General features: G+C 36.2%; 3 protein-coding genes across 4 annotated transcripts; 1 reads left to right on the top strand and 2 right to left on the bottom strand.

Annotated features, from left to right (window-relative positions):
• Positions 1 to 7: 7 nt before the first annotated feature.
• Positions 8 to 2,952, top strand: ndufb10 (NADH:ubiquinone oxidoreductase subunit B10). Its single transcript, XM_067428816.1, has 4 exons — positions 8 to 261; positions 996 to 1,134; positions 1,217 to 1,356; positions 2,786 to 2,952. The coding sequence occupies exons 1-4, from the start codon at positions 114 to 116 to the stop codon at positions 2,869 to 2,871; spliced, it is 513 nt and encodes a 170-aa protein (XP_067284917.1). The 5' UTR covers positions 8 to 113; the 3' UTR covers positions 2,872 to 2,952.
• A 2,186-nt stretch (positions 2,953 to 5,138) lies between these two features.
• rps2 (ribosomal protein S2) lies at positions 5,139 to 7,537 on the bottom strand. The gene is made up of 8 exons (XM_067428814.1): positions 7,445 to 7,537; positions 6,861 to 6,998; positions 6,561 to 6,650; positions 6,026 to 6,133; positions 5,764 to 5,937; positions 5,530 to 5,689; positions 5,349 to 5,440; positions 5,139 to 5,259 (listed from the first exon to the last, which is right to left on the bottom strand). Exons 2-8 carry the CDS (start codon positions 6,993 to 6,995, stop codon positions 5,179 to 5,181), a joined length of 840 nt encoding a protein of 279 aa, XP_067284915.1. The 5' UTR covers positions 6,996 to 6,998; positions 7,445 to 7,537; the 3' UTR covers positions 5,139 to 5,178.
• Positions 7,538 to 8,270: 733 nt separating this feature from the next.
• si:ch211-139g16.8 (immunoglobulin superfamily member 6) lies at positions 8,271 to 13,408 on the bottom strand. Of its 2 annotated transcripts, none has more exons than XM_067428813.1 (6): positions 13,269 to 13,408; positions 12,247 to 12,570; positions 12,058 to 12,155; positions 11,263 to 11,313; positions 9,102 to 9,179; positions 8,271 to 8,908 (listed from the first exon to the last, which is right to left on the bottom strand). In XM_067428813.1, the coding sequence occupies exons 1-6, from the start codon at positions 13,315 to 13,317 to the stop codon at positions 8,849 to 8,851; spliced, it is 660 nt and encodes a 219-aa protein (XP_067284914.1). In that variant the 5' UTR covers positions 13,318 to 13,408; the 3' UTR covers positions 8,271 to 8,848. The 2 variants fall into 2 exon arrangements, with proteins under 2 accessions (XP_067284914.1, XP_067284913.1); XM_067428812.1 differs by having other exon boundaries at positions 8,274 to 8,908; positions 9,075 to 9,179.
• Positions 13,409 to 15,264: the final 1,856 nt, after the last annotated feature.

Below are 15,264 nucleotides of genomic sequence, written 5' to 3'. Positions count from 1 at the left end.
GACCTTTCTCGCCATGTTTTGTGAAGCGCGCATGCGCACTGTGGAGGAGAGAGACGGGAGATTGAGGTCGATTAAAGGTTTTTTGAAATTTCTCTTCAATATAATTGCCGAAAATGCCGGAGGATCACGACAAAGATGTGTATCCAGAGCCTCCCCGCCAGACTCCCGTGGTGGATAAACAAACGGTTCTGCCGAATCCAGCTTTAATACTGTCCAAGCTTTTCTATTACTCGGTGGATGTGCCAGTGACTACATTCAGAGGTGAAGTGACTTCATACTGTTTACATCTGCTTTTTCATCCAGGTTCATATAGAGTAGTCTGAAAAACAAATTATGGACATTTTGTGTATGTAGTACGATTTGTATGGTGCGGGCCCTGATCTATATCGATTACCGGTATTTATAGATCATTGAGTGCGGATGAAATTGAACGTTACCCAAATTGGATTCAATACAATTCACCTAAAATTACGCTAAAATAAAATAAAACAAAGCAAAAATATGAAATTCAAACATTAACATTAATACACATTACAATAAATAAACATAATAATATTAATTTGCATGAAGGAATGAAAATTAAATGTATTAATTTAATACAGTGTATACAAAGCATCTGCCCAATGCACAAATGTAAATACCCTCAGAGTGTAGCTGAGAAACGGACATAATAGACAGACTTCCTCTTCCTTTTCTTTTTTTCTTGAATTTGTGTTTCTCATTAAACTGATTTTCTTTCCTTTTTTCTCCATTGGTTGGTTAGTTTTTATAATTTATGGTTTAGCTTAGCTTTAGCTTAGCTCAAATACAAGTATTGAAATATTCTGCAGTGCAAATTGTATGGAGGACAAAGATTAAAATAGCTCTACTATAACAATCAAAAACAATAATATATTCAATGGCTATGCATTTTGTAACAAATGACAACGTACATCTACTTGGCTTGTAATTCTCAATCCTTATTTTATTATCCTTGGGTTTTTTTGTTCTTCCAGGAATTATCGAAGGCATCCAGGGCGATAAGAAGTCCCACTACTACCACCAGAAGTTTCGCCGTGTTCCTGAGCTGACTGAATGCCAGGAAGGAGACTATCTGTGCTATTATGAGGCTGAGATGCAGTGGAGGAGAGACTAGTATGTTCATCAAAAAAAGCATTGTTCATATATTTATATTTTTGCAGACAATCACATATTTATTTCTTAATTGTATCTGCAGTAAGGTGGATCAGGAGATTGTGAAGGTGATCCAGGAGCGTCTTCGGGCCTGCCAGCAGCGTGAGGGTCCCAGTTACAGACAGAACTGTAACAAAGAACTGAAGCAGTTTGATGAAGTGTCCAAGGGCTTTCAGTCACGCTGTTAGTATTTGTCAGGGAGCAGGGCTCCAGACTGCGACCAAATGGTCACGTTTGCGACGTGTTTTCCTGCTGGTGTGACTAAATTTTGTTAGAGGTCACACCGGTACCACCACCACATTGGCCATCTTATAAGAGCTGCCATTTCTGTTGCATATGAGAAACATCAAATGGCAAACAAAACCACAATACTCATTTGAGCTGCACTGCGCGGACCATCAGCTCAGAGTAAAAATAGTTAAAACACCATTACTACACAGCGCTGGAAGATCCAGTGAGAAAGCGCTTGAATTCAACCCTATAAGATTTTACGAATAAGATAGAACTTTGTGCAATGAATAGACAAGTTATAGAAGTCTTTTCAATCCTTAAATCACCAACATTCCCCATGGATTTAATGTAGGAACATTAACTGTAACCTATTGTGGTAGAAATAGTCGAATGGTTTTATATTATTCATCTCAGGGTTGGTACAAACTTTTGAGAGTGAAATTCAAGCACTTTTTAAGTGCTTCACACTTCTTCACTTCAAACCTCTTATTAAACCTCAATATTATTCAGTTTTTAAGTTATTTTTGATGTGATTATTTGTACAACTATCAACAGTTTCACAGACAAAGCTTAATCCTTAAAAAGTAAAATGAATGTTTGAGCTCTTTTGAACTAACGTATCTTAAAACATGTCTGTGCCATTGTTTTCTCAAGATGCAGACCAGTAATGACTTTTCAAAGGCACATTTATAAAAGCTACTTAAAGGGGTACTTCAGCGCTGGGAAGATGAATCTGTATTTAAACTGGGTCATCAGTGTTGTAGAAATGTAAAATTATTTTTGAATTTGGTGCTTTCTAGACTGAGAAAAGATAGAAAATGTATTTTTGTCTCATGGGGATGAAAGACTACAATTCCCAGAATGCTTCGCTGCCCAGCGAGTGCCTATGCAAGCTTAACTTTCATAGAAATTAATTTGAGAACTTAAAAGACTTACATTGCTCACCATAGCTCCGTTTAAATGAGTGCCTGTAGCTGAGCTGAGCTGAGCTCTGAGTGTGATCTTCATCCCCCATGCGCGGGTTCAAAACATGCGGTAATGGCTCCCTCTGCTGGCTGTAGTCTTTAGCCTTTGGCCAAACATTCCTCCTATGATGCAAATATTGTCAATTTGCATCATAGGAGGAATTTTTCCAGAAATAAAATGCATAAATCTCTTGTCTCAGGGGGATATAAGGGGGGAAAGCACAATCATTTGAATATACTCCAGGGCTTCTACTGATACATAGCCATATGCTAATCGCTGAAGTAACCCTTTAAATATCCTAATTGAATTAAGGCCTGATAAATGTTTTAGACAATGAAACCAAAATGTATCTTCATATTAATGTGCAGGAGTTAATTTCCTTTCTTTCAACTTTCTAACTCTTTATTTCTTCTAGATGGGGACCTTGGCGCATACGCCAGCTCACGAAAATGTTTGATGAAACAGAAGGAGAGGATGATGGCAGAGGCACAGAAGGCATAAACCTCCTGTTCCTTTGAATTTTCTTTGTCCGTCTCTCTCACCTGTGTATCAAAGTGTAAAATAAAGTTTATTGGAAAGTGACATCTGAGTAGCTGTTATTTAATTAAATCCCAGCAGTGCCTTATATATATATTACTTTCCCTTCAATTCAATATCATTTGTTTTGTTGTATAGACATTTCCTACATTTTAAAAATCATCAGATTAGATGTTCTGTATGTGTCGGTGCTTATATGCCATTTGCTGGATAGAGTCTGTATGAAACAGGTTGAAATAGTCAGTGTTGTGGGTAATGCATTACAAGTAATATGAGTTATGTAATCAGATTACTTTTTAAAGTAGCTAGTAAAGAATTGCATTACTTTTAAATTTACAACAAAATATCCATGGTAGTTTTTCAAAAAACAAAAGTTACTGTTTTCCCATTTATTGACTGTGCGCTCTCCTCACCCGTCCTCGTGTGCTGTGTGAACATGATGCTTATTGTAGATCTACGTTAAATGTGAGCAGGCATTTACTCATCTCACAAAAACAGATTCAGTATGAATGAAAACAAATATAAAATGCAAACTGAATTTTTTCACAAACCTGTGGTGTAATCTTGCGCTATTTACCAATGTATTTGCTGCTGGCCTTTGATGATCCAATTCAACCATACTAATAAGATAAAATGACTTTAGATAAACAAAACGGTTGTGTTTGATTTTTTTATTTATTTATTCCTGAAGTAAACTTCTGTATCATATTCTTCTGTGGTCCAAAATGGCAGCCAACTGTAAGGTTTGTTTACACTGCGCCCTCTACTGTAAAGATGTGAATTTGTATTTCCATAAACCTGAGGCTTAATAATCTCACTTTTGGTGTGAAAGGGTCTTTTACCAAAAATAACATTTTGTTATTGTTATAAACAAGCAAACCCAGCGCAGAAAAAGTAATGTAAAAGTAATGTAACTCCACAATAACAAGTAACTAATGCGTGCAAATGGTTCCTTTTTTTAGGGAGTAGTGCCATATGGTATCAAATTACTTTTAAGTTACTTTTCCCAACATTGGAAATAGTATTATTTTCCTTATTGTGATGTAACAGCTGTGGGAAAATTTTATTCAGCAGAATGCATCAAATTGAATTTTAATTTATTTTGCAAATGTATTTACTGTATTTGCAATCAAATAATTGCAGGTAAAATTAACTAAATTCATATTGCTTACCAAATCAAATAATGTAAAATCATGTAGTTTAAATTTCAACAAAGAGCATCAATTTGAATTTTGAGAAGCCCAATATCTGATAAACAGCATGACCTAGAGCAGTGGTTCTCAAACCTGTCCTGGGGCCTATTGCACAAAATTTAGTACACCCCTGCCCTGTCGTGTAAACGTACCCTAAAGGTCACTTCACACCAAGAACAATAACTGGATAAATAGAGCCAGGATTACTAAAATATCCCAGCTTAATCCCTTATGGTAAATGGACTGCATTTATATAGTGCTTTTAACAGACCCATGGCTATCCAAAGCGCTTCACATCTTGCCTAAACATTTACGCACTCATACACCAACGGCGATGTCAGCCATGTAAGGCACCATCTAGCTCATCGGGAGCAGCTGAGGTTAGGCATCTTGCTCATGGTCACTTCGGTCAGGTGGAACCAGGGATTGAACAACCAAACCGTTGGTTTGTAGAAAACCTACATGAACCACTCCCTTATACTGGTTGTGCAATAAAGGCCCCTGGTGGGACCAAAAGCCCTGCACATTTTGTATGTCTCCCTCATCTGATCTAACACACCTGATTCAACTCATCAGCAGACTGCAATACCTGAAATGGGTGTCAGATATAGAGACATACAAAATGTTCAGGGCTGGTGGTTCTCCAGGTTTGAGAACTGACCTGTGGCATAGCACTGATTTTAAACTAGGCATAAATCGATTTACATATCAAAGAGTATTTTATTCTAGGACTGCATTTAATGATTTTAGGTTCATGAAAATGTTCCCCAGTTTTTGGGAAAAAAAGAAAAGGCAAACCACAGTTGTGCTTCGTGGCATTTTTTGCACAATGTAACGAAGCCCTTCAGCCATGACCAAAATATGGCACGCATCTTACAATAATTTTAAACTACCTAAATATAATACCTGAGAATGTAACTTGTCCACTTTGTTGGGACAGTTTTTAGTGTGCAAATCAGAAACCATCCACAAACCTCTAGCAACTGTTTTACCACTTTTACACAACTTCAATGTCAAAAAGTACAGACTCAAAAGATGTTTACTTTCAGGACTTTTATTTCAATCCATTGTACAAAATTTAGGCTGGAGCCTGGAGAGCTCCCTGAGTCCTCTGAACGGAGACCCTGGTGTGAGTCTTGGCCAGATGATCAGTGAATTCCTTAAAAAAAAAAAAAAAGCAGATGCTTTAGTTTCACGAATGAAAATCCATTTGTGGAAAAAAAAAATGTCTGGAAATGCATGCATTACCTGGTAAGGTGACTTGGTAAACACGGTTTCCTTCCAGAGATCAGGGGTCAGGTAGCTGTAAGTCTTTGAGATTGCGTCAAAGGTGGCCTTGGCTGCAATGAAAACAGATGTTTTTAAACGTTGAAACACTCAAGCATGGAAAGTTGCATCCTGAAACAGTATTCAGACAAAGGCCTCTTACCAAAGTTGCCCAGAGTGGCGGTGCAGCCCCTGGCAGATGTGTAGCAGTCATCGATACCAGCCATCATCAGCAGTTTCTTGGGCACGGGAGCAGACACAATGCCGGTACCACGGGGAGCAGGAATGAGACGCACCAGGACAGAACCACAGCGACCAGTCACCTGACCAAACATACAATCAATATGAAACGTGCTCAAATTCAAAGCCAAGTGAAACAAACCCTTTGAAGACTCACCTTGCACGGCACGGTATGTGGCTTTCCGATTTTGTTACCCCAGTATCCCCTTCTGACGGGAATGATGGACAGTTTGGCCAGGATGATGGCTCCTCTGATGGCTGTGGCTACCTCTTTGGAGCACTTCACTCCCAGACCAACATGGCCATTGTAGTCACCAATAGCGACAAAGGCCTAGAAGATGGATGAGCGATTATGAGCCAGCTGTAAGAATGGATCAAGAATCAGACAAGTATTGAACACTCAGGCAGTAGACAGTCACCTTAAACCTTGTGCGCTGACCAGCCCTGGTCTGTTTCTGGACGGGCATGATCTTCAGGACTTCATCTTTCAGTGCAGAGCCCAGGAAGAAGTCAATGATCTCAGACTCCTACAGTGAAAAAAAGAAGCTTAAGTTTAACAAAAAACTATGTACCATGTAATGGAGGTTTTTATAATCTTTAAGTCATGAAACTAAAACAACCAATTTTAGCCCTTTTGATTTGGAGTGTATATTTCTCATTTAAGGTTAACCATCTAGGTGACTAAACATCTATAAGAAAATATTTTTTAAGAAATCCAACAGACTTCTGTCCCTTTGTTAAGAGTATGTTCACTCATCTTTAATTGGGTTTCAAAGATTAACAGAAGTCTTATGGATATTGAACACCAATTTTCATTTTGGGTGGACCTCAAACATGTGATTGTTTATTTTAAAAAAGAAAAGAGGAATGCATGTGCAGAAGAATTGTTCACTTCAAAACCCATACCAGGCATTTAGAAAACAGAATGGGTGAAATTCATGTCGACTTCAGTACCTTGATTGGGAGAGAATACAGATAGATTTCCTCCAGGGTCTTGATCTTCATGTCCTTCACCAGACGACCAAGTTTGGTCACAGGCACCCACTATAACAAACATTCATTTTAAGTTATTAGCATACTAGAACGGAATCTAAAGCTAACTTTACAACAGGGGCAGCTACTAGCATAATGAATGAAGACCATGTGGTACAACGGAAAAAACAAAAAGCACGTAAATAAGAATACCTTTATTTAACTGTTTAATTTTGCCTATTCTAAACTGTCAGAGAGTAGGAGTAAGGTGATGCTTTTTACCTCTTTATCCTCAGATTTGCCTCCCCGGGCACCACGGCCTCTTCCACGGCCCCTGCCGCGACCACGACCGCGACCCCGGCCGCCAGTGCCGAAACCTCCGCGAAAACCTCCTCTACCACCGGCGTCGTCCGCCATTTGCTAAAAACATTCAAAAATGTCCCTTAATTAGAATACATAACTCTTGAGTGGAGATAAAAACAAAGACACATGTATTAAAATGCCCTTGATTTTCTAAAAAAACAAAGACACGTGTATTAAAAAGCACTTGGTTTTCTAATGTATCAGTCAACATAGACATTACAGCAAAAGTACATACATTGAATTGTGCAATTAACACGAATCATATAAAATAACGTATATTAAAAATAAATTACAAGCTAAACCAGTTCGCCGCCATTTTGTGACCATCTAATATTAACTGGCCTAAAATATTATTTAAGCTACATTTATAATTAATTTGGCGGGATCATATTGTAAGCGTATCGTACACAGCTGTTTCCTATAGAAATGTAATGTTTTTATTTAGCGATTGCAGAGATAAAAGCAGATTCTGTTCAGCACGACAAGCACCCGTGTTAACTTACGTGATGTATGTTCAGGAAGAAGAAGACCGCACGAGAGTTCGAGGAGAATTTATTCAAGAGCAACCCTCGCGATATTTCAGCACAGCTGTGATAATGGTGGCCTCTAGTGGCAGTCGAGAGCTCTGTGTCGCTCTAGCTATACAAATAACATGACATAAACATTTATTAAATATTATTATGATGTAATTGATTATTCATTAAAAGAGAGAAGAGAAAGGAATATATATGCTGTGAATTGGATTGTAAATTGTTTGTAAATAAAATCCCAATTTCATTTAAATTTTTGGGAAACACAGTTGTTTTGAATACACTTTATAGAAATACACTACAGCCTACAGGTAATATTTCGTGACAAGGAAAGAAAATCTGTGTCTTTAAATTTCAGATATCTCCAGAAATCTCCACTTTGGTGACACTTAAATACATAAAACTTTCCCCTTTTATTTCTGTCTATATTCTGAAGGTTTTAGGGTTTGTTTATATATCATTTGCAAGGTTCACATATCATTTCATTCATAAAAATGTTATGAATGGATGTTGACAGTATCTTCTCATTTATTGAGTAATAAAAAGTAAGTCACAATATGTCAACAAAATAAAACGTGAATTTAGATTTCTGTCTTGGAAATAAATGCATATTTTGTGAGGTAATACCTCATTTGCAAATTTAAACAAAACATTTCAGAAAACTTAAAAGTTTGAATTGTTACCCACTTCACCTATCCTGATTCCTTTTTTTTTCTTCTTCTTTTTTTTTTTTTAGCCTGATGGTACAGGAAGTCTCCATAAAATACAGATAAAAATGACACATAAGACCATTTTATTAAAGGATTGCCAGACCCCTGGGACAACAGAAAAAAAAAAAACATAAAATACAAAATAAATATACAAATACAATTATTTAATTAGGTCTTATTTAATTCTATAAACTATAATACTGATCTGCCAACACTAATTAAAATAAGCTGATAACATCACTGTTTTCTCCAGAACGACTGTACAATACATTTTTTTTGCAATATTGTCCTGTTTAACACTATGAAGCTGCTTTGAAACAATCATCATTGTAAAAGCGCTATAGAAATAAAGTTGATTGATTGATTGATAGATAAAATAGGCCCTGAACAGCATGTCCAGTTTTCATACACAACAATGAATACATTTTCCTAACATTTAACAAATCAATATAGGTTACAATGTAACTGTCAGCGTAACTGACATAGCAAGAGATGACACTCACATGAAATGCAAAAAAACTTTGAGTAAGGTCATCAAAACACAATATGTCACAATTCTGGGTTTCCCAACAACCACTTTCCCCAAAATGGCAGCTTGCAGATTTGCAGGAAGCTTGCAGGTTTTTCGATCAGCAGGACAGGCATGGATAAGGGCATTTGTTTTCTTTTACTCATCAAGATTTTGGTAAATATCTTCACTATGGTGCATATTTTGAAGACCATTAGACTATGGAAAGATTAAAAATAAATGTTAGGTTATAACAAGAAGTTTATACGGTATGATAGCAATCTCAGTCTTAAACTCCACAAGGATTGTGTTATAGGTACAAATTAATGTGCATTTGCTAAAAAATATCCATGTGTGTTTTAAAAGAATAGTCTTAAGTGAAAACCTTGTCTTGGGAAACTCTGTAGCGTGCCTGAATTGTGTCGCTTAAGTTCCTCTTGCACAGTTCTTGCACCACTCCACTGAAAATCACTTGCCTAGCAGAGTCCTCCTGAAAACATCAACACGTTTGACAATAACATACTGCACCCTACCATTTTAAACTTCTTTTTTTTTGTGAAAGAAATTAATACATTTTTTAATCAAGGATGCATTAAATTGACCAAAAGGGACAGGACATTGTGAAAAAATTTAGTTGTTTTTTGTTGGTTTAACTTTAAAAAGTGTAGTAACCTGGTTGCCTTAACATTTTTAGTTTATTGAAATTAAATTTTTTGGAGTTGATACAATGAAGGAAATTTGTTTAATAAATAGAAACTCAAAATATTATTGTATCGGAACCAAATAAAAAATGTGATAAATCATGAAAATAGCACTATTTGGCATGTTTCACTGCGTCATCACAAATAAAACACACACAATTACCCAATATGCCTACACATTTTTTTAATAAAGGTTGTCGAATCTCAAAAAATGTTCATTGTATTAACTCAAAAATGTAATTTCAATGAACTCAAAATTTTAAGGCAACCAGGTAACTTTTTTCTAAATAATTTTTTACAGTGTAAGACTATGCACCACTTTTGGGGTCTATACCGATTTTAACAAACAATTATTGTCCTATACAGGTATTTGTCACTTGCTATATTATTGTTTTGTCTTTGAAAAAGATAGCGTTTTGATCATTTTAATTTAAAAAATGCATATATTAAAGGATTAGTTCACCCAAAAATGAAAATTATCATTTGTTCACCCTCAAGACATCTTAATATGACATTCGAAAATAAAGGAATTATCAATTATCATGAGTATTTTAAAAAAGTTTAGAGGATTTAAGTAAATCCATACACAGTATTATTATGGTAAAAAATGAATGAGCCCATTATGCAGGGTTAAATAAACATCGCAATGTCCTGAGTAAAATGAACCCAACATGTGTTCTGGCCTATATTTACCCAACCCTTGGGTTAAAATCAACCTAAATTGTGTTGTTTTTTAGAGTGTGCAAGTTTTATATATATATATATATATATATATATATATATATATATATATATATATATATATATATATATATATATATATATATATATATATTTTTTTTTTTTTTTTTTTTTTTTTTTCATCTTAAGACACATCTTCTGCAGCTACACCTGACCAATAAAGACTAGCACTTAACTATCCAAATCAATTTTCTGTTTGTTTGTTTATAAAAAAGTAATAATAATAATTTGTTTGTGTACTGTGTTTGATTAACTAAGACTTCTTACAGCACTTGCAGGCTGTTGCCCTTGTTTGCTTCTATTGCTCTCCTCTTTTGTAAGTCGCTTTGGATAAAAGCATCTGCTAAATGATTAAATGTAATTGTAAATGTTTATCTCAAAAACACCACTATGTCAAACAACCATCACTGCGCGCCATCACTTCTGCTAGATGAGGTCAAATTACATGATATGGCGTATCTCAATGGGAGACAAGCTGCGGAAGTGATGTCTCGCGTGTATCCTACACCATATTGTTTAATTTGACCTCATCCAGCGGAAGTGAGGGCGCGCAGTGATGGCGTGTTAAAAAAATTATATAAATACTTTTTAGTTTCTCGTACAAACCGATCATTTCGTGTCTTATGACAATGTGTCGTCAGGAGCTACAGGGTTTAATTTGAAGTTGTTTGTGCATGTTTTTTTTTTTTACTCTTTAAGAAAAACACCCCATTCACATGCAATATACGACTGGCAGACTGCAACGGTTGGAGTTAAAAATCTTCATTTGTGTTCTACTGAAGAAACACACACCCCTACATCTTGAATGCACTAGGGGTAAGCAGATGAACATCACATTTTCTTTTTTGGGTGAACTATCCCTTTAACACTGCTGTGAGGTGTTTCTAAAACAGCAGTTATCGGAGTGACTGTACAATTGGCATCTTTCTGACTGCCGTTCAATCTCTTTCCTTTTTTAAACTCTTTTTGAAAGCTGTGAAGTTTTTGTTGTTGTTGCTATTTGAGCAAATGGGAAAACAAAAATATATATATTTAATGTTTCTCATTCCCTGCCTAGATAAGATTACCCATCTATGACGACTTCCGCTCCTGAGAAACCCTGAAATGTGTATAAATAGGATCAAACAATACCTTTTTACTTTTGCTCCATCTTCTTATAAAGACTGATGTAAACCGTCCAGTCTATCAATAAAAAAAAAAAGTACATTTATATAAATTCCATTAAACTTTCTGAATAAGTACTTTGAGATTGCATGTAGTAACATTTTGACTCCGTTCATTGTAAGAACACAAATGAAGATAGTGTTGAAATCCGATGGTTCAGAAGACGTCGTTACAAAGCCCATCTCACTACAGTGACTCTACAATCATTTTATGAAGCCACGAGAATATTTTTTGTGTGAAAAAAACCCCCTAAATAACGACTTATATAGTGATGGCCGATTTCAAAACACAGCGCCTGAAGCATCGAACCATTATGAATCAGTGAATCGATTCATGATTTGATTCATTAAATTCACGTGCAGCAGTTTGGTGATTTGACACGCTGATTCATTAAGCTCTGAGGCTTCAGAAAGCTGTTTTTTTTTGTGTGTGTGCACAAAAACTATTCTCATGGCTTCATAAAATGCCACTGTAGTGAGATGGGCTTTGTATCGACGTCTTTAGTGCCTTTATGGGTCTTGAGAGAGAAAATGACATTGGTGTCAATGAAGGCCTTTCTGAGCCTTCGGATTTCAACACTAACGTTAATATCTTCATTTGTGTTCTGAAGATGAACGGAGGCCTAACGGGTGTCCAACGACTTGAGGATGAGGAATTAATAACAGAATTTTCTTTTTTGAGTGAACTAACCCTTTAAAATGGTTGTTACATAGCATTATAACATTGCATTGCTTTCAAAATGTACTGTAACTTTAATTGTACCTTAATGCAGATGATGATGCCCAGGACGATGAGGCTGTACACAGTCAACAGGATTAGCAATGTCAAAAGCAGTGATTGACGGGTGTTTAAGCCCATCTCTGGATACAAAACAAAAACATTCAGATAATGACATGTGTAGCATATTAGCCGAAGAGTCTGATGGGGTCGTCCTGAATCTTCTCTGCTTACCTGACACTTTCAAAGTGGTTCCCTGTCCGATCGCCTGCGCCCCGCTGTGAGTCTCATCCGGCAGAGCCGCTGCACAGTAATACACCCCACAGTCGGCTTTTGACAAAGAGCTGATTTTCAGATCATGTTGCTCCAGGTTGTACTTCTGTGGCTGGCTTGACACATCAATCTGGTAGTGAAAGTCTTTCCGAAACACAAACCAAGAGATCTGAGGTGTGTGTCCACAGCCGGATATATTGACAGAGCAGGGAAGCGAGACGGACTGTTGCTCTTTTTTTCTCATGATTTTCGTTGGCTGTTGGACGTCTACCATACATCCTCTGACTGTAGAAATTCAGAATATTATGTGTTATTACATTGAATAGCATGCACTGTAAAAAATATTTAAAAAATAAGTTACCTGGTTGCCTTAAAATTTTGACTTCATTGAAATTAAAAATTTGAGTTAATACAATGAAAATTTTTGAGAATCGACAACCTTTATTCAAATATTAAAAGATTTTGTAAGCATGTGTTTTAATTGTAATGATGCAGAGAAACAAATTGTGCTATTTTCATGATTTATCATATTTTTACGTGGGTTCAGATACAATAATATTTTGAGTTTCTATTTATTAAACCAATTGCTTTCTTTGTATCAACTCAAATTTTTAATTTTAATAAACTCAACATTTTAAGGCAACCAGGTTACTTACTTTTTAAGTTAAACCAACAAAACTTTTTTTACAGTGTACATTTAGTGGCTGATATTTCATATTATTGATATTTCACAACATTCAAGTAACTCATCACAAGATTTTTTTTTTTTACAAAAATAATGCATGGAAACTTGCATTGCACCGAAGGTTCTTTATAGTGGATAAATGTTCTTCAGACGATTAAACATTTCTTGGTTCTTTGAAAGATTCTTTGTTGAACCCAAAATGGATTCATTCTCCTAAGGCTTCAATGTGAACCCCCCCCCCCCCCCCTTTAGAAATTTTATTTTGAACAGTGTATTGGTAAATTCAATCTCTGCTCACCTAAGCTCAAAACAAGAAATGCGATGCTGACGAGGAAACCAAAGTTCATGTTGATGTCACAGATGTGGCTCCTGTATCTCTGAGATTGTTTTTCAGATTGTTAGTCATCTGAACAAAGGTCTCACGGTCTAACTGAGGAATAAAACCAGAAATGACTTGTAAAAATGAGAAGTGAAGTAGAAACCCTCCCCTGAGTTCTTCCTGCCTTGACATCTTGTCAGCCTGAGTCATCACAGCTTAGTGACGTGAATAATGTGGTAAAGCATTAAACACAGAACGTTCCTCTAACGTTAATATTTGGTTCCCGTTCCCGAATTTTTTTAGGTTTTATTTTATGCAACCATAAAATAACATTCCCAGAGTGTTGCAGGGTTATATAACCTGAAAAGAAATCTAACTAAGATAATAACTTTCCCTATAATGGTTATTTTTAGGTTATTGATTAGCAACCATAAAATAATGTCCCAGAATGTTGCAGTTTTTTCAATAACCTGAAAATAGCTATACATAACTTTCCCTAATGGCTATTTTTAGGTTATTTTTCTCTCTCTCCACACACACACACACACACACACACACACACACACACACACACACACACACACACACACACACACACACACACACACACACACACACACACACACACACACACACACACACACACACACACACACACACACACACACACACATATTGTTGGGGTTAACAGTTTATTAACAGTTTATGACCCAAGGTTTTGAAGAATGAAGACCAGAGTCAGGAGTGCAATTTTAAAGAAAAATTGACTGAAGATTAGTTTGCAGTTTCATCATCAGAAGCCAGCTTTAAGTCTCACTTCATAAGCTGCGTTCCCTCTCTCATGTCTCATTGTTCTGTACATACAATTGTCCCAATAGTTATACAGTTTTCAAGGTCTATCCACGTCACTACTTCAAAGTGGATGATTTGGATTGGATCAGAGACAATGCACAGTCATGGTAAATTTCCACACATTGTCAGTTAATCAGGTGCATGTGTCCATAGATCACTTGTTGACGCTTTCACCCCAGAATTAGGCACGTAGTGACCTTCCAGATTTGGAGCAGGAGCCAGCTTGTCCAGAACAACAAGTCCATCCATCTCTTATGCCGGTTATCCACCTCAACACTGATCTGTAACACATTGCGCACAGACACAGATACACAGTCTCTCCAAGGTTGGAGTTGATTAAGCTCTGGCCAGATTCAGACAGTTTCCCAAAACATAATGATACCACGTGCTCTCTCGTAGTGAGAGGTTCAGTACAGGCAATATTTATCTTGACTCTTTAGGGTTTCAGTAAAAGGAAATGTAAAATGAATAAAATATAATAGAACTAAAGACAAATCCATATTTCATATCTGGAAGCCACACTCTAAAAACAACCCAAGCTGGGTTAAAAATGGACAAACCCAGAAATTGGGTTGTTTGAACCCAGTGAATGGACCCATTCAAACAACCCAATTTCTGGGTTTGTCCATTTTTAACCCAATTTGGGTTGTTTTTAACCCAGCATTTTTTAGAGTGCAGGCTAAGTGAGCAAACACTGTTACTGCATGACAGGTGTCATGAGAAATCCTGTCCCCCTGTGAAATAGTGTCCGCTAAGGACCTCGGAGCGATTCTATTGGCTGAAAGAACTTTTAATGGGTAATCTGTTCAGAGCCTTATCAGATTTTTGTTGTTTAAATTGTGTTAAAATAGTCTTTAACGTCTTGCAAATCATGTATAAGTTGTGAAATCAAGCTCATTCTTAAAGTTTTTTTAGTTAGCGTACGTTCTAGCATAGCATACAGCCACCCGATTATCTTATTTATACACCACAGTTGCACTTACCATATCTTAAAAGCACTAGCCCGCTTTAATGTTTATACAATTTTAAAAAAATCATGTTTATATGTTATATAATCTAGCCTAGGCTAAATAATAATAATATATATAATATAATATAATATAATATAATATTATATTAATAT

This window comes from Pseudorasbora parva, chromosome 2, assembly GCF_024679245.1.
Source record: "Pseudorasbora parva isolate DD20220531a chromosome 2, ASM2467924v1, whole genome shotgun sequence".
Taxonomy (NCBI): Eukaryota; Metazoa; Chordata; class Actinopteri; order Cypriniformes; family Gobionidae; genus Pseudorasbora; species Pseudorasbora parva.
The sequence above is the reverse complement of the archived record's forward strand: the minus strand, read 5'-3'. Positions and strand labels throughout refer to the sequence as shown.